This window comes from Oncorhynchus clarkii, chromosome 14, assembly GCF_045791955.1.
Source record: "Oncorhynchus clarkii lewisi isolate Uvic-CL-2024 chromosome 14, UVic_Ocla_1.0, whole genome shotgun sequence".
In the NCBI taxonomy this organism is placed as follows: Eukaryota; Metazoa; Chordata; class Actinopteri; order Salmoniformes; family Salmonidae; genus Oncorhynchus; species Oncorhynchus clarkii.
The window spans coordinates 23,048,523-23,068,107 of NC_092160.1; the positions used below are offsets into that span (position 1 = coordinate 23,048,523).

At 43.3% G+C, this 19,585-nt stretch overlaps 2 protein-coding genes across 5 annotated transcripts in view; one reads left to right on the plus strand and one right to left on the minus strand.

The window, feature by feature from the left end:
• The first annotated feature begins 953 nt into the window (after window positions 1-953).
• LOC139366029 (shisa family member 3) lies at window positions 954-5,303 on the plus strand. Its single transcript, XM_071103108.1, has 2 exons — window positions 954-1,350; window positions 4,675-5,303. Exons 1-2 carry the CDS (start codon window positions 1,080-1,082, stop codon window positions 5,241-5,243), a joined length of 840 nt encoding a protein of 279 aa, XP_070959209.1. The 5' UTR covers window positions 954-1,079; the 3' UTR covers window positions 5,244-5,303.
• Window positions 5,304-9,702: 4,399 nt separating this feature from the next.
• The window catches only part of LOC139366421 (ATPase phospholipid transporting 8A1), a 195,705-nt gene continuing 185,822 nt past the window's right edge, over window positions 9,703-19,585 (minus strand). For all 4 annotated transcript variants that reach the window (XM_071103888.1, XM_071103891.1, XM_071103892.1 and 1 more), the window contains 3 exons: window positions 19,345-19,437; window positions 16,674-16,765; window positions 9,703-12,211 (listed from right to left, as the gene is read on the minus strand). In XM_071103888.1, the coding sequence (XP_070959989.1) occupies window positions 12,114-12,211; window positions 16,674-16,765; window positions 19,345-19,437 (283 nt within the window). In that variant the 3' untranslated portion in view covers window positions 9,703-12,113. The remainder of the gene's footprint in view (window positions 12,212-16,673; window positions 16,766-19,344; window positions 19,438-19,585) is intronic.

Genomic DNA, 19,585 nt, shown 5'->3' on the forward strand with positions numbered 1-19,585 from the left:
GTAATATGAATAGGCTATATTATATATATTTCTAAAGGTGTTTTTCATACAGGGTACAAAGATAAAGATACCAAATAATGGTCACTAGCATAGGCTATTGGAAATTAAAGACCAGGGATCATCAACTAGATTCTGTCGCGGGCTGAGCGGATGGTCAGGGGGCTGGAACATAATTACAAATTATTTGTAGACTGCAAATTGATGGCAAGAACCCCAAACAGATATAACATTAGACTAAAACATAATCATTTCAAACCTTGCTTACATTTTCATATCATCACATATACATTATATCTCCATTATGCGTGGGAATACTTTGGAACAGATTTCCAAAATTAAAATCACTTGGAGCTGATTTGATAAGGACAGATGAGGGCACGCATGACTACTGAAGCCTATGTCCTCTCAGCATCACTTTGCGACAGGCTTCTTTCCGCGTAGGGACGCAAAAGCGACCGCTCCATCATGAATGCGCACGTCTGGTGGTCAAAGAGATGCGTGCGCGCCTACTGAGTCGGTCAAAAAAAGCAGCAGATTTCAAATGAGGCAGGACACAAGACGACCGTAGCCATCCATAGCACATCGTCTTCACCGACCTGAACAACAACTTGGATTAAGAAAGTACACCTTTTTTTCTCGTTTCATAAATTACGCAGTGAAGAGAAGAAAGGTTTGGGTAAAGTTCGGATACACTCTTGGCTAGTTATATTTCTGATGTGTTTTGCCTGTGCAATAATGACATTTTGAGAGGAGAGAAAGAGTCATTCATTTGGACAACCGTGAGAGTTCAGTTAAAGCTTATTTTACACCTGTGACCTGATACGGGATCGACTTTGGTTGAGGAGATTATATGCCAAATGGATGGAAATGCAAACACAAACTTATATGCAAAAGTATTCGTATGGTTAAATTAAAATCAAACGAATGATGACAATTCTAACCAATTGAACCAGTTGATGGTTTCAACCGTGGGATTGTTTCAAACCGCATTCATCATGCACACGTGTTAAATGCAAAGACAACGCTAGAGATAAAGAATAGTGCGTAGGCTACTGGGCTGCTAATAAAGTGTTGTCGTGATGGTGCGCCTGCTAAACTACCTCATGCTGGGGTACCTGACCTGGAATCTACGGATATCAGACGCACAAGGAGAGTACTGCCATGGGTGGCTGGACAGTAATGGAAATTACCACGAGGGCTTTCAGTGTCCGGAGGACTTTGACACCATGGACGCAACCGTGTGCTGCGGGTCTTGTTCCCTGCGGTACTGTTGCGCGGCCGTGGACGCACGACTGGACCAGGGAAGCTGTACCAACGACAGAGAACAGGAGAACACGGAGTTTGCAGCGCGTAAGTTTAGACTTCCAAAGCATGCCGAGCCTGGGAGGAGAGGACAAGTTAATGCACAATTAACTTTAATGCAAAACACTAAACTTGGGAGTGTTGTTATTATATAACATTCAAAGATTTCAAAGGTTTAATAAAGATTTTATATAGTGAAATATTTCAAAATAAAAAATGGCATCTAGACACGCTTTTAACGAGCCATGTCACTCAACATTCATGTTTGTCACCATTCAGACTCTTCAGGGCACTGCCAGGCATGTAGGCATAGCATAATATATTTCATTATAAAAGTTTTCGTTTTCAATCGGTTTAAATTAGTCTATATTAAGATGAAATATAACCTATAAATACATCATCGTTTGTCCTATTTGAAAAAATAATTTAGAAGACAAAAATGACTGATTTAGAAGACAAAAATGCTATTATATTTTATTTATCAAGGCCTACATTTTGTTGTCATAAGCATATTGTACAAATAATCTAATTAAAATGGATCTTGTAATTTTGAAACCTAACATAAGCACTGAAAGTAACTTTTCATTGAGTTATAACAACGTAATTGCTCTATCAAGATGCAGAAATTACAGCCTATCTTGATTTACAAAGAAAAAGCACTAAGCAGCTCCAATTCCATGCATGTGGGGCACCTGTTTTTTGGCTTGGGCTTCATTTGACCTCAGGTTAGGTACATTGTGGGCATGTGATACACCTGGAGAGTGTCACCATGCATTCCTCCAGTTACATGATATGCAAGAAAAAACATTGTGTGATACTACCCCAGACCTATGTGAAAATAAGTGGATGGAGTTTGACCACAAGGCCCTATATAAACCATGCAACGTTGAAACAATCATGCAATTTAAATTATAATTTTGCACACCAATGGCAGAATATCCTGTCCAAAGATGGCATCAGATTGCCACCAGAGTGTGTATTTGATACCTTAGGCTATTTCACTATATTTTGGCATGCCTGTGTCGTAGAGGCTATTAGCTTATAATGAATTACCAATTTAAAAACAAAAGCTTTCATTCACATAAAATCTGCTTATTCAGGGAATTATTCACCATTAGTTCAAAATGTACACCATTTATGGAATAAAACAGAATCTAGACTTACATTGAACTAATTTCACCAAATCTCAAAATAATTTGTCTCCAGTGTTGTGAAGCCCTAGCTCGCGTGGTCAATACAATTTCCATTTTTTAATGAAAATAAATTATCTTCAAATGATTTCCTTCCCTTGGCGCCAATTGCCATTTTAAACTGTAATCTGAACATTTAATCTAAGTTTTGGAAAGATGTATTCAGACAAAAACGCTTATGTTAAATGATTTTAAGAATATTCACAGTAACTGTTGCATAGTCCAATTCAGGCCTAAAACAATTAATATAAAGACAATTACTCAACAACACCCAAGAAATAGAAGGCTATTAATAACTACAGAACAGATGGTTTTGTCGGTGGATGTTGGTTACATGAAATGTAAAAAATATAGTATAAACATGCCTTTTAACACTTTGAATACGTTGTATTGACAGCCTAACTGTACATGCTTATTGTTATAGTAGCAGATGTTTCTTTTTTTGCAGCCCTGCATTGTATTGTATAATTCACCTCAGTGGCCTACTTACATTATATCGTGCACACGTTTACTACCAGTATGACATTAAAATGGGCTTTTGAAAATATGCTTTGCAACAATAAAAATGGTCTTGTGAGTTAATGTAAAGAAATACTGTATATTAAGGGGATTTAGGAAAGGATGAGTAAAGAGTAAGATTTCACCTTTGTCTTCTAAAATGTCCTTTCTCCTGAATCCCTCTCCATTTAAAAGGTGTACACCTGGATTCTGTAGAAAACAGAAAGAGAACATACAGTTGAAGTTGTAAGTTTACATACACTTAGGTTGGAGTCATTAAAACTCGTTTTTCAACCACTCCACAAATTTCTTGTTAACCAACTATAGCTTTGGCAAGTCAGTTAGGACATCTAATTTGCTCATTTTCCAACAATAGTTTACAAGCCGAAGAACACTATCCCAACTGTAAAGCACGGGGGTGGCAGCATCATGTTGTGGGTTTGCTTTGCTGCAGGAGGGACTTGTGCACTTCACAAAATAGATGGCATTATGAGGTAGGAAAATTATGTGGATATATTGAAGCAACATCTCAAGACATCAGTCAGGAAGTTAAAGCTTGGTCGCAAATGAGTCTTCCAAATGGACAATGACCCCAAGCATACTTCTAAAGTTGTGGCAAAATGGCTTAAGGACAACAAAGTCAAGGTATTGGAGTGGCCATCACAAAGCCTTGACCTCAATCCTGTAGAAAAATTGTGGGTAGAATTGAAAAAGCGTGTACGAGCAAGGAGGCCTACAAACCTGACTCAGTTACACCAGCTCTGTCAGGAGGAATGAGCCAAAATTCACCCAACTTTTTGTGGGAAGCTTGTGGAAGGCTACCCAAAATGTTTGACCCAAGTTAAACAATTTAAAGGCAATGCTACCAAATACTAATTGAGTGTGTGTAAACTTCTGACCCACTGGGAATGTGATGAAATAAATAAAAGCTGAAATAAATCCTTCTCTCTACTATTATTCTGACATTTCACATTCTGAAAATAAAGTGGTGATCCTAACTGACCAACACGGAACCCAAACCGGCTGTGCATGTGCGCCATCGTGCATAAATTAATTTTGTCCCCCTACACCAAACGCGATCACAACACGCAGGTTAAAATATCAAAACAAACTCTGAACCAATTATATTAATTTGGGGACAGATCAAAAAGCATTAAACATTTATGGCAATTTAGCTAACTAGCTTGCACTTGCTATATAATTTGTCCTATTTAGCTAGCTTGCTGTTGCTAGCTAATTTTTCCTGGGATATAAACATTGAGTTGTTATTTTACCTGAACGCACGCAACGTGTCCGGTCTGGTCAGCATGTTGACAGGGAATTTTTACTAGGATTAAATGCAGGAATTGTGAAAAACGGAGTTTGGTGTATGTAAACTTCCGACTTCAACTGTAGGTCTGTACACATTCGCAATACAGTTTATTATGCACACTTGGTATCACACATATGTTCACTGACTCCACATAGGTTTATTAACTATGAACTCCACTTCTTATTGGCCCTGTTTCCATGAGCTTAGCACAGGTCTGTCAGTGATTGATGGGGTAAGCAATGTTACCACCTTCACAAATCAAACCAGTATTCAGATCTGTGATTACCAAAAGGTTAAATTATGAATTTAAGTATTTAAACAGGTACTCAAATTAACGTTTTCAAGTATTCCAACACCTGTTCCTCCTTGCAGAGCCCATCTACGTGCCCTTCCTGATGGTGGGCTCTATCTTCGTGGCCTTCGTGGTGGTGGGCTCCTTGGTTGCTGTCTACTGCTGCACCTGCCTGCGCCCCAAGCAGCCAACACAGCAACCTATCCGTTTCCCTCTGCGCAGCTGCCAGACCGAGACCATCCCCATGATCCTGACCACTGTGCCACCCAGCCTGCGCACCCCCTCACGCCAGTCCAGCACGGCCACCACCAGCTCCAGCTCGGCTGGCGGGGGCAGCTCGGTGCGCCGCTTCTCCCTCGGAGGTCAGGGGCAGCAGCAGCACGGGTGCTTGGTGTCAGCATCTGCATCCTTCTCCCCCTCCACGCCCCAGCCGCTGCTGCCACCACCCCCGCCGCCCCCCTACACCTCCCCCACGGCCTGCATGCCAGGTGGCTGCCAGCAACCCCACCCCCACGCCCAGCTGCACCAGCCCATGCACCAACACCCGGCCCAGGGCACGGGCTTCTTGCTGCCCCAGCAATACTTCTTCCCACTGCAGCCGGAGCCCTTCTCCGGGGCCAAGGGCTTTGCAGACTTTGGACAGAGCTGACGGGGCTCCACGGGCAATGTGGAGGGGGATTACAGGAGCACTGTGTGATGTGAGCAGGGTTGTGTTATACTATTATACTAGGCACCAAACGGAAGAAAATGGAACGAAACTAGGAAGGGACTACCTGAACCTGTCCAGAATGAGTTAGTTTAACGCTGTGAGACGTTTTAAATCAGTGAACGTTACTGAACATGAGCCTGGTGTGTTGTGTTGACAGTCAGCGGCTAAGGGGAGGACTGCGCTGACGTGCAGTACAGTTGGCCTGTTGAATGGAGACTGGGTGACAGGACAGTTAGGAGGTGCTCAAGATCAACCACAAGAAATCTCCCTAGTCGAGCAGAATACATGGGTCTTGTCTAAGTCAGTGGTTCCCAAACTGTGCGGGTCGGTGGGGGGGGGGGGGGGGGGGGGGGGGGGGCGACGACTCAGTGCGGCTTTCAACTTGCTCTTGAAGGTTGTAATAGTAGAATGCACAAGGTGCAATTTCAAAATTGGGTAGTGCATCATCAGTTCCTCTTGTCATGTCAGTCATTGCATTACTTAGAGAGCTATTTATCAGAAATGTCCACATGAACTAGTCAATGAACTAGTCAATGTTTTCTTTTTGCCCATAGATGTTGTAATTTTTTTGTCACTCAAATATCACATGAATACACATTAGACATGGGAAAATGTGTAGAATTGCAGGATATAAGCTTTAAAACTGCAACAATACAAAATCTACCAACAAGAGGGGTGTGAAGAGTTTGTCATGAACAGTGCTTGTGTCCATTGAAAAAGACGTGGTGCACTCATGCACGGGTGGTGACAGATGTTCTCCAATGCTGGAAGGGGAACCTGAGTGAAAACGTTTTGGAAACCCTACTCTAAGTTACAGGAATGGAATCTGCTCATTCCAGACAGGACCTGTTTATTGGTCTTTATCGTTTTCAATGTCATGCACTTTTTTTATATTAATTTGTATTGTAATCAAGAGTATCTGTCTTCTTTTATACACACTTTGGTTAAACAGTGATTTTCAATTGTCACAATAAGTTTTGTGGCATCAACATCTTTCAGAAGTGTTCTGCAAATTGTTTTGGCAAGCTGTTGGACATTTAATGCAATGGAAATCAAATTATAATTTTGACAATCACAAGCCCCTCTAAAAAGAGGGAAAGGACTGACACCAAGTTGTGCAGTAAGGTGGACAAAGCCAAAGGATGTACTGTGTACAGTGTTCACTGGTTTGATGCTCTAGACCAGATGTGTCCCAACTTCTTATGTAGGGCTATGACACACAAATCAATAAACTATCATATTAGCCAACACCAAATAAGAGTCCAGTATTTTATCTTGTCATGCAACGCTACAAATGATAAATTATAAAATGTGAAAAACACTCCCCAGAAAAATGTTACCGTCTCTTAAATAATCTAACAGTGGATGGTTGAGAATTGCTTAATTGCTCATTTATTAATACATTCGGTAGTAATACTTACTGTATAGTACAATCTTCTGAAAATGGCTTTTCAACGGTTTCCTTTAGGCTGTTAAAGCCACAATCCTGAGTTTGTATTTTAAACATTCAGCCCAACTGCAGCCTCCCCATTTGTTTATGAAACTACAAGGCAAAAATATGGCTTGCAAATAACGGATTTTCCCCTTCAGCCACAGACATATAGGCAACTAAAACTGTTGGAGATCAGCTATTCGCTACCTGTCGCTCACTCTTATGCCATACTTCACATGAGGAATGTGGCAATGAGATCAGTCATTGTCAATGCTCAATGAGCATGTCATAGCCACAGTGTTAAAAACAACTGGTCCCAGAAATAGGGAAAAGTTTTGGGTTGCACGAGCAGGTATGGCAAGAGTCCACAAAGACTGCTCTGTTCCCTAGTCATTCAAGCGTGAAATCGACTTGGAAATCACTGTCCTATTATGGCAGATAAGATGGGATAGTTCATAAAGCGGATAGTGTTTGGGGCTAGATTCTGAACCTGCCAAACAAAGTAAAAATGACAGCAACACCCAAAGACGACCGCAAGTCATTTCTCATTTTTTTGAAAGTCTCAGAATCAACCATGTTTAGCCAGGCAAGCACCCCAGTCCAATAGAAACCTTTACACAGGCAGACCTGCATCCTACTGTTTGGAGCTATTCTTGCTCAAATGTCACCACAATAGTTTTCCTATATTATTAAGGGTCTTGTTAAAGCATTTGACAGGGCACCTCTAGTTATTAAAAACACTAGAACTGATCTTCTTTCAGATACTGTATTTTAGAGGTATCATACTGCTCTGAATCATCTCATAACTCAAAGAAAATACTTCACAGATTTCCACTTGTTGAAAGTTACATTGGCAGTAATACAAATCTCCTCTTTAAATCTGCGTATTCCTTCAAAGATCAGTTGTCCTGAGTCTGCACAACTCTGCCAGGACCTAGGATCAAGAGAGACACAAGTGTTTTAGTACTATATCTCTTGACACAATGATGAAAATAATCATGGCCTCTAAACCTTCAAGCTGCATACTGGACCCTATTCCAACTAAACTACTGAAAGAGCTGCTTCCTGTGCTTGGCCCTCCTATGTTGAACATAATAAAGTCTCTCTTTCTCCTATAGAGCTCCATTTTTATGGAATGGTCTGCCTACCCATGTGAGAGACGCAGACTTGGTCTCAACCTTTAAGTCTTTACTGAAGACTCATCTCTTCAGTAGGTCATATGATTGAGTGTAGTCTGGCCCAGGAGTGTGAAGGTGAACGAAAAGGCTCTGGAGCATCGAACCGCCCTTGCTGTCTCTGCCTGGCCGGTTCCCCTCTTTCCACTGGGATTCTCTGCCTCTAACCCTATTACAGGGGCTGAGTCACTGGCTTACAGGTGCTCTTTCATGCCGTCCCTATGAGGGGTGCGTCACTTGAGTGGGTTGAGTCACTAACGTGATCTGTCTGGGTTGGCGCCCCCCCTTGGGTGGTGCCGTGGCGGAGATCTTTGTGGGCTATACTCGGCCTTGTCTCAGGGTGGTAAGTTGGTGGTTGAAGATATTCTTCTAGTGGTGTGGGGGCTGTGCTTTGGCAAAGTGGGTGGGGTTATATCCTTCCTGTTTGGCCCTGTCCGGGGGTACCATCGGATGGGGCCACAGTGTCTCCTGACCCCTCCTGTCTCAGCCTCCAGTATTTATGCTGCAGTAGTTTATCTGTCGGGGGGCTAGGGTCAGTTTGTTGTATCTGGAGTACTTCTCCTGTCTTATCCGGTGTCCTGTGTGAATTTAAGTATGCTCTCTCTAATTCTCTCTTTCTTTCTCTCTCTCGGAGGACCTGAACCCTAGGACCATGCCTCAGGACTACCTGGTATGATGACTCCTTGCTGTCCCCAGTCCACCTGGCCGTGATGCTGCTCCAGTTTCAACCGTTCTGCCTGCGGCTATGGAATCCTGGCCTGTTCACCGGACGTGCTACCTGTCCCAGACCTGCTGTTTTCAACTCTCTAGAGGCAGCAGGAGTGGGAGAGATACTCTTAATGATCGGCATGAAAAGCCAACTGACATTTACTCCTGAGGTGCTGACTTGCTGCACCCTCGACAACTACTGTGATTATTATTTGACCATGCTGGTCATTTATGAACATTTGAACATCTTGGCCATGTTCTGTTATAATCTCCACACGACACAGCCAGAAGAGGACTGGCCACCCCTCATAGCCTGGTTTCTCTAAGTTTCTTCCTAGGTTTTGGCCTTTCTAGGGAGTTTTTCCTAGCCACCGTGCTTCTACACCTGCATTGCTTGCTGTTTGGGTTTTTAGGCTGGGTTTCTGTACAGCACTTTGAGATATCAGCTGATGTACAAAGGGCTATATAAATACATTTGATTTGATACAAGTACTCTTGTATGAATACTCTAGCAAGGGTACACCTGGTTGGGAAAATATGGCTTTGTAAACTAACAACTAAAGAGAAACTACCCATTCCCAAATGGGGTAGATTGCTGGACACTGGATGGATGAGACACGTCCATCTATGTTGGTTTTGTGATACAGCTATGATAGTGGATACTTTGTCAATAACAGAGACAAATATTTGTAATTATAACGGATGTGATATCCTACCGCACGGCCGCACAGTAAACCTCAGATGACCAGTCATCAGGGAATACAACAGGAGAGGGTCAGCTAAATCATACATAACCATAATGACGGCATTTGTTTGTTTGTCACACATGGAAGGGAATGATAGTTTCCCTGAGTGTCCCCTGCCTTTTCCTGTTTAGGTTCTCAGCGCTCTGTATGCCCTGTTTGCTGCCGCAACTAGCTGCCTTCCCTCATTTCGGACGGTTACAAAGTCCTAAATGAGGGATGGCACTTTATCCCAACACAGTGCACTACTTTTGCCCAGAGTAATACACTACATAAAGAATAGGGTGCCATTTGGACTGCAGACAGACATTCATAGATATTGTGATAGTAGATGACAAAGGTTGGTTTCCATGTTTGAAAAGTTTATTTTAGTAGTAGTCCTTTATGGCAGTAAAAGACAGAACACTTAAAAGTTTGCAGTCCCAACATGCAGAACAATCATTAAATGATATTGAAACAAATTGAAAAGTGCATTTTTTTCTGTAAAGTGACCCACACTTGAGGGAGAATCAAAGTAGTACAATAAACACTTAACCGGAGAAGGTTTTAGTCCATTCATGCAGCCCACAACTTTCACAGACAAAAAGCAACAGTCCAAGCCTTCCACGACCACTTTCACATCAGAAGACTCACATTCAGCATTTTGGAATTGTGACAGCCATTGACATCTAATCAATCGAAACACAAAAGTATAGCGTAACAAATACATCTTTACTGATACCCTCACTTAAACCAGGAAGAAACACAAAAAGGTTTGTAGTAAAGTAGAGGTACACTGCATGAGAGACAAAAACCTAAACAAGTTACAAACATGTAGACCCAGAGAAAATACACTGAAACCAATAACCAGATAATACCAAAATATCCACTATTGGAAAGGTAACAGAGTGCGTTGTGCAACATCTCCTGTCAAGCGAGAGCCTTAGCGTCAGAGCCCAGGACCCCCAGGGCTGAGGTCTGGCCATACACAGAGAGGGCCATACAGCAGCAGACAGTACACCATAATTATACCTGGAGTCATGCAGACAGACCAGAGGAGCAAGCGACACCACACACACAGTCAGTCACCCACACATCCTCAAACATATACAAAAACACAGTCAAAGAATGCAAAAGGAGACCTGAGGTTCTAAGGGCTCCCAGTCTCACACAAATGACAGAGACATGCGTATGTAGAAGTTACCCACAGTAGAAGAGGTTACACACACACACATACGCACATGCACATGCAGATGGCGGATTAACGCACACACATACACACGCAGCCGGTATGGAAACCAATCTCCCATAGGGAGAAGAGAACAAACACAGTTAATTATTAAATAAACAAAACAGGTACTATAATGACAATAACAACGAGACATTTAAGAAATATATTTTTCGGCATTCATTTTGGGCATTCTTTTTTTTGTCTGAGAGAAAAAAAGGAAAAACATGGACAATTATTCATTACAAAGCAGGTCAATGCAAAAATTCGTACTTCTCCAATATAAAAATACAAATTCTCAAAATAACTATAGAGAAAGTCGTTTTGATACTGTGTGGAGTTTCCTGGCAAATTTTCTCTCCCTTAAGCTAATGGCACTTATGTTAGAAGGATAAACTCTCTATTTGAAGGGAAAAGACGTTTTTGAAAGAAGAGCCGCCACTGTAAGCATACGGAAATTCAACAAGATCGTCATACAGCCACCCCCAAAACACTGGGTAGAAAGAAAGCAACAATGGAGCCTGTGATTTTATATATACCACTTTACTTTTTACCACATTGTGTACTGCGGAGCAATATATGGGGGACAATGAGCTCATCTTGCCAATTAGTGGGTAGAGCACTGTTCTAAACTAGCTAGCTAGGATATCTTACGTATTCTAATCAGGGAAAAAGTCAGGCACCATTGTGATTGTTGCAGCCGAGTAATGTGTGGAATGCAATTACTTGTATAGAGCAATCAAAGTGCTGTAATAAAATGGTGGAAATTGGACGAGTTGCAAGCGGCTATCATTAAAAAAACTCAACTTGGGCACGATAACTACATCATTCTAAAATAATAACATTTAGAAGAAAAACAAACAAGTATGGCTGAAGGCATGAACAAATGTAAGGCCTTTTTATACAGTAGAAGTGCAAAATAACAACAAAACAACAAAAAGTCTGTTCTGAAGTGGTCCATTCAGAGCTGGAATAGACTCAGGAGTGTCAATATTCTTGGTTGAGTTTAAAAAAATTTTTTATCGAAGCTACAGCCGACTTGAAAGAGATTGCATTTACAACTGCTATTTCGCAATCTGCATTTTCAAACAAAACTAAATATTTGGTGGGGTGGGGTCAAAATCAAATCTGGATTATTCAGTCACCAATTAGAGTACACACACACAACAGTTGACGATTTTGGAGCAAACTACATATTTTTTGGGGTCTATTAATAGGAATGGAGGAGATATTAAGAAGTGAAACCTCTTCATTAGATAGAGCAAGAACAGAGGAACTTCAGACCACAGACTGCTAAAAATGCAAGCACAGTGCTCATGTCTGCTGGACACACAACTACAGCAGTGAATACTTTTTGAACACATTTTGTTCCTATTTTTTTCCCTTTTTGAAGTACAAGACATCCCTCTTTCTTTTCCTTTATCATGTCCAATATCCTGTGATGCTTGGGCTGGGGTTATCCGGAGACTTCCCCGTCAGGTTCAAATCACCGTCGAAAACGGCTGTGGCTCTTAAAAGGCCAGCCGGGTAGAGAGGGGTGTGGTTTCACCACTCGTTGGTCCGCTGTTTGGTGGTGTCGTACGCCCGGATGACCTCCGACTGGGACACCACTCCGTTCTCGTCTTGAGAGAAGGCGTAGCCATCTGCAAGCAGGACAGATAGACAGAGTGAGAAACGATGGCTGACGTTCAAATTCCAAAAGTGATTAGAAAGAAGTAAACCATTTCGGAACAAAAGCAGAAAACTCATAAAACATTTTTTATAAACTGAATAAAAACGGATTAAAGAATGGCTTTAAAAATAAACCAAGAAATAACTTATAAAATTACATTGACTGAAACATTTTTGTGTTTGTGTCTTTCAAGCTCCCCAAGAAGCTTGACCAGTGCTAAGCCAGGAAGGGGCAGTCATGTTACCTGACACCTCTCTTTACTTAGCTACACAGCCACTACCTACAACTACGGGAGTTCTTATCCTAACCTTTGACCCCCTAACTCACCTTTAGGTCTCAAATGATTCAGTCACTCACTACCTGCAGGCCAGCAGATGAGTTCAAAAGGCCCGGTGAGGGGAGTGCATTGTGGGAATAATATTGCAGCATTTAATGAATCGTTAAATATGTGTAACCACCACTCACATACAGTTGAAGTGGGAAGTTTACATACACCTTAACCAAATACATTTAAACTCAGTTTTTCACAATTCCTGACATTTAAACCTAGTAAAGACTCTCTCTTATGTCAGTTAGGAACACCACTTTATTTGAAGAATGTGAAATGTCAGAATAATAGTAGAGAGAATGATTTATTTCAGCTTTTATTTATTTCATCACATTCCCAGTGGGTCAGAAGTGTACATACACTCAATTAGTATTTGGTAGCATTGCCTTTAAATTGTTTAAATTGGGTCAAACATTTTGGGTAGCCTTCCACAATCTTCCCACAATAAGTTGGATGGATTTTGGCCCATTCCTCCTGGCAGAGCTGGTGTAACTGAGTCAGGTTGTAGGCCTCCTTGCTTGCACATGCTTTTTCAGTTGCTTCAATATATCCACATACTTATTCTTCCTCATGATGCCATCTATTTTGTGACGTGCACCAGTCACTCCTGCAGCAAAGCACCCCCACAACACGATTTGTGCTTCATGCTTCAATCAAATGTTTTTATAAAGCCCTTCTTACATCACCTGATGTCACAAAGTGCTGTACAGAAACCCAGCCTAAAACCCCAAACAGCAAGCAATGCCGGTGTAGAAGCACGGTGGCTAGAAACAACTTCCTAGAAAGGCCAGAACCTAGGAAGAAACCTAGAGAGGAACCAGGCTATGAGGGGTGACCAGTCCCCTTCTGGCTGTGCCGGGTGGAAATTATAACAGAACATGGCCAAGATGTTCAAATGTTCATAGATGACCAGCAGGGTCAAATAATAATAATCACAGTGGTTGTCGAGGGTGCAACAGGTCAGCACCTCAGGAGTAAATGTCGGTTGACTTTTGACAGCCGATCATTCAGAGTATCTCTATCACTCCTGCTGTCTCTAGAAAGTTGAAAATAGCAAGTCTGGAACAGGTAGCACATCCAGTGAACAGGTCAGGGTTCCATAGCCGTAGGCAGAACAGTTGAAACTGGAGCAGCAGCACGGCCAGGTGGACTGGGGACAGCAAGGAGTCATCATGCCAGGTAGTCCTGAGGCATGGTCCTAGGGCTTCACGGTTGGTATGGTGCTCTTCGGGATGGAAGCCTCCCCCTTTTTCCTCTGAACATAACGATGATCATTATGGCCAAACAGTTCTATTTTTGTTTCATCAGACCAGAGGACATTTCTCAAAAAAGCACAAACTTTGTCCCCATGTGCAGTTGCAAACAGTAGTCTGGCTTTTTTATGGCGGTTTTGGAGCAGTGGCTTCTTCCTTGCTGAGCAGCCTTTCAGGTTATGTCGATATAGGAATTGTTTTACTGTGGATATAGATACTTTCGTACCCGTTTCCCTCCAGCATCTTCACAGGGTCCTTTGCTGCTGTTCTGGGATTGATTGGCACTTTTCGCACCAAAGTACGTTCATCTCTAGGAGACAGAATGCGTCTCCTTCCTGAGCGGTATGCAGTTGCGTGGTCTCATGGTGTTTATACTTGCTTACGATTGTTTGTACAGATGAAGTTGGTACCTTCAGGCATTTGGAAATTGCTCCCAAAGATGAGACGGACTACAATTTTTGGGCTGATTTGTTTTGATTTTCTCATGATGTCAAGCAAAGAGGCACTGCGTTTGAAGGTAGGCCTTGAAATACATCCACAGGTACACCTCCAATTGACTCAAATGATGTCAATTAGCCTATCAGAAGCTTCTAAAGCCATGACATCATTTTCTGGAATTTTCCAAGCTGTTTAAAGGCAGTCAACTTAGTGTATGTAAACTCCTGACCCACTGGAATTGTGATACAGTGAAATGTAAGTGAAATAAACTGTCTGTAAACAATTGTTGGAAAAATTACTTGTGTCATGAGCAAAGTAGATGTCCTAATCGACTTGCCAACTTGTAAACTTCCGACTTCAGCTGTAGGTCACAGCACACGGGGGAAGAGAGGTGGGTACAGAGGGCTTTTCACACTATTGAACTGAACCAAACTGTACTAAGATGGCCTGGTTACACATCCACCATAGTTGCTGAAAGCCTGCTGAAAAGGACAATGTGTTTTGGATCGGCACGATACTGTGAAAAGGGCATTGGTTGGGTTTCTAATAGAGATTGAGGGGTTTTCGTTTCTCTACAGGTAAGAACGTCAAAATAAAAAGGGGTCACACAAGAACGATCCTTTCCCCACCTACGAGAAACAGGGGTCACACAAGAACAATCCCTTCCCCACCTACGAGACAAACAGGGGTCACACAAGAACGATCCCTTCCCCACCTACGAGACAAACAGGGGTCACACAAGAACGATCCCTTCCCCACCTACGAGACAAACAGGGGTCACACAAGAACGATCCCTTCCCCACCTACGAGACAAACAGGGGTCACACAAGAACGATCCCTTCCCCACCTACGAGACAAACAGGGGTCACACAAGAACGATCCCTTCCCCACCTACGAGACAAACAGGGGTCACACAAGAACAATCCCTTCCCCACCTACGAGACAAACAGGGGTCACACAAGAACAATCCCTTCCCCACCTACGAGACAAACAGGGGTCACACAAGAACAATCCCTTCCCCACCTACGAGACAAACAGGGGTCACACAAGAACAATCCCTTCCCCACCTACGAGACAAACAGGGGTCACACAAGAACAATCCCTTCCCCACCTACGAGACAAACAGGGGTCACACAAGAACAATCCCTTCCCCACCTACGAGACAAACAGGGGTCACACAAGAACAATCCCTTCCCCACCTACGAGACAAACAGGGGTCACACAAGAACAATCCCTTCCCCACCTACGAGACAAACAGAAAACATACAAAAAGATCAGCGAAACAAACAGAAATAAATCCAATTAACCAATAAGGTCCGAGGGGTTGTGGTATATGGCCAATATACCACGGCTAGGGCTGTGTCCAGGAAATCCGCTTTGTGTCGTGGCTAAGAACAGCCCTTAGCCGTGGTATATTTAAGCAATAAGGCCCGAGGGGGTGTGGTATATTGACAATATACCACGGCTAAGGGCAGTTCTTATCCTCGGCTAAGGGCAGTTCTTAACCATGACACAACGCGGAGTGCCTGGACACAGCCCTTAGCCGTGGTATATTGGCCATATATCATAAACCCCCAAGGTGTATTATTGCTATTATAAACTGGTTACCAACGTAATAACTGCAGTAAAAATAAATGCTTTGTCATACACGTGTTAATCGGTCTGATATACCACGGTTGTCAGCCAATCAGCATTCAGGGCTCGAACCACCCAGTTTACAATCCAAAATAAAACCCATCTGTGTTGTCTTATAGCTTCTATCTAGACTACTATGAGATTTGTATTAGATGGGACGTGACTGTCCATTAGGGTGCGCCATAAAAAGCCCCTTATTCTCTATAAAGTGCACTACATTTGACGAGAGCCCTATGGGCCCTGGTCAAAAGTAGTGCACTGTAAAGGGGAAAGGGTACCATTTGGGATGCAAATATAGTGGTGGGGGGGTTGTATTAGCAGGTGGAGAGACCAACGGGGGAACAGTGGGATGTTTTGTGTTACTTAATGAGGTTAACGACAGGATCATGTATGTGGATGTCATGCTGGCTAATGTGGAACATGGATATCAAATTGTAAAGAGCGGTGGGATCAGCAGAGTATTAGCACTTCTGCAACGCTGAGGCACCCTATTCCCAAATGGCACCCTATTCCCTGTGCTGTACACTACTTTTACCAGGGCCCATAGGGTGTCGTTTAAGACGCAAGCGGAGTCCCCTTTGAAGCTACAGTATATATATAGAATCCCCATAGCATGGAGCAATGTATCCACATAGGAACTAAGCCTGTCTTGGTGTGTTGGACCAGTGCTGCTACAGAGAGAAAATGGGTCTCTTTCTCTGAGAAAAACTGCATGAGGGCTTTCCTTCAGGTCAGGGTGTGAGGTGTGTGCATGTTTTAATATTGTGTGTGTGACTTACGTAGCAGATTCTGCTGCATGGAGTCCGATCGGTACATACTGACAGTGCTCTTCTTGAAGACGTTCTTCAGGAGCTGTGCCCTCTCCGTCAGGCTGCAAAGACAGAGACAGAGAGACAGTGAGTGCCACGGTGAGCCCTTCAGCCAGATTTAACCACTCATACATCAAGCCCTCTCGCTCTCACAGTACAGTCCTCCACAGGACAGAGGAGACCAGCCAACTGCACTTCCTGCTGAGTAGAGACCAGGCATGGGGGAGAGGAAGAAGGGGTGGATTCTGTGTGTGTGAGAGAGAGTGCGCATGTGTGGTGTGTGTGTATATAATTGTGTGAGTGTGAGAAAGGAACTGAGTGAGTGCATCTACATGCGTCCGGTCCAGGGCCAGGTTCCTAGCCTGCTGGGCCTGGGCCTGTGGCCAGATAGGGGGGTTCACTTTCAGCTGGCAGGAGATTTCACACTGGTCTGATCCATGCTAATGCACTCCACAGGCTATCGATGGGACCCGGCTAACTGATCGCTGTGCCCCAAATGGCACCCATTTCCCTATGGGCCCTGGCCAAATGTAGTGCACTATACAGTGCCATTTGCAACGCAAATCATCTCTGGGAGTTTAGCTCAAGATGCAAGTCTCTAATTAGCTGGAGGCTCCATAGTACACTACAGTCTCTCTTCACACAGTTTCAGAGGGAGAGAGTCATGTTCCAAGCATGTATAACAGCCTGGATGGATGGCCTGGAGCAGAGTTCAAAGAGTAGAGGTAAGAGTGAACCGTATAGTATACAGTAGGCAGACCGTGATTACACCATACGTACTAAAAACAGGGAAGCCAAGATAAATATTACTGAATCCTCAGGGGGTGAATACACATTTAAACTTTTAGAAGTTATAGACTAAGTCAAGTGTTGTACATGCGGTGTATGCAGTAATATAAAGAGTATTTGTGAATTCATGAGATGGAGAAAAGTTAGAGATGTTCTGGTTGTAATCTCAGCAAAAAAAGAAACAGCCCTTTTTCAGGACCCTGTCTTTCAAAGATTATTTGGATTTTTACGAATGATTTTACGAATTATCCAAATAACTTCACAGATCAAATAACCCACAGGGTTTAAACACTGTTTCCCATGCTTGTTCAATGAACCATAAACAATTAATGAACATGCACCTGTGGAACGGTCGTTAAGACACTAACAACTTACAGACGGTAGGCAATTAAGGTCACAGTTATGAAAACATAGGACACTAAAGAGGCCTTTCTACTGACTCTGAAAAACACCCAAAGAAAGATGTCTAGGGTCCCTGCTCATCTGAGCGTATGTGCCTTAGGCATGCTGCAAGGATGCATGAGGACTGCAGATCTGGCCAGGGCAATAAATTGCAATGTCAGTACTGTGAGACGCTTAAGACAGCACTACAGGGAGACAGGATGGGCAGCTGATTGTCCTCGCAGTGGCAAACCACGTGTAACAACCCCTGCACAGGATCGGTACAACCGAAACATCACAGCTGCGAGACTGGTACAGGATGGCAACAACAACTGTCAGAGTTACACCAGGAATGCACAATCCCTCCATCAGTGCTCAGACTGCCCCGTAATAGGCTGAGGGAGGCTGGACTGAGGGCTTGTAGGCCTGTTGGTAAGGCAGGTCCTCACCAGACATCACCGTCAACAACGTCGCCTATGAGCACAAACCCACCGTCGCTGGACCAGACAGAACAGGCAAAAAGTGCTCTTTACTGAAGAGTCGCGGATTTGTCTCATCGGGGTGATTGTCGGATTCGCGTTTATCGTTGAAGGAATGAGCATTACAATGAGGCCTGTACTCTGGAGCGGGATTTGGAGGTGGAGGGTCCGTCATGGTCTGGGGTGGTGTGTCACAGCATCATCGGACTGAGCTTGTTGTCATTGCAGGCAATCTCAATGCTGTGCGTTACATGGAAGACATCTTCCTCCGTCATGTGGTACCCTTCCTGCAGGCTCATCCTGACAATGCCACCAGCCATACTGCTCGTTCTGTGCGTGATTTCCTGCTGACAGGAATGTCAGTGTTCTGCCATGGCCAGCGAAGAGCCCGGATCTCAATCCCATTGAGCACGTCTGGGACCTGTTGGATTGGAGGGTGAGGGCTAGGGCCATTCCACCCAGAAATGTCCGGGAACTTGCAGGTGCCTTGGTGGAAGATTGGGGTGACATCTCATAGCAAGAACTGGCAAATCTGGTGAAGTCCATGAGGAAGAGCTGCACTGCAGTACTTAATGCAGCTGGGGGTCACACCAGATACAGATTGTTACTTTTGATTTTGACCCCCCCTTTGTTCAGGGATACATTATTCAATTTCTGTTGTCCACATGTCTGTGGAACTTGTTCAGTTTATGTCTCAGTTGTTGAATCTTGTTATGTTCATACAAATATTTACACGTTAAGTTTGCTGAAAATAAACGCAGTTGACAGTGAGAGGACATTTCTTTTTTTTGCTGAGTTTATAAGGGTACTGTGAAGGATAAAAGCTAACCTACAAACAAAGCATTTTCAAGTCTGCGCCCCAAATATAACCCTATTCCCTATATGGTGGGACCTGGTCAAAAATAGTGCACTTTATAGGGAATAGGGTGCCATTTGGGATGTCCTCTTGGAAAAGGAGGAAGGTGAGAAAAGGGTGAGAGACGGTCCAGTACCTCTTCCCGTGCACCAGGGCTCCTGGGTCCTTGGACAAGGCTTCCAGCTCCTGCACCTCATCCACCAGGGTTTTAAAGCACACCTTCTTCACACTGGCTCAAAAGGAGCAGACGTCACCAACAGGCATTCACAACCACAGCGTTAAATACAACACTATTCCTTATATTATTATACAGTAGGATTATATTGTATCTCTATGTAACAGACGATCCCAAATCAGTCCAAGAGGCTTCTCAAAAA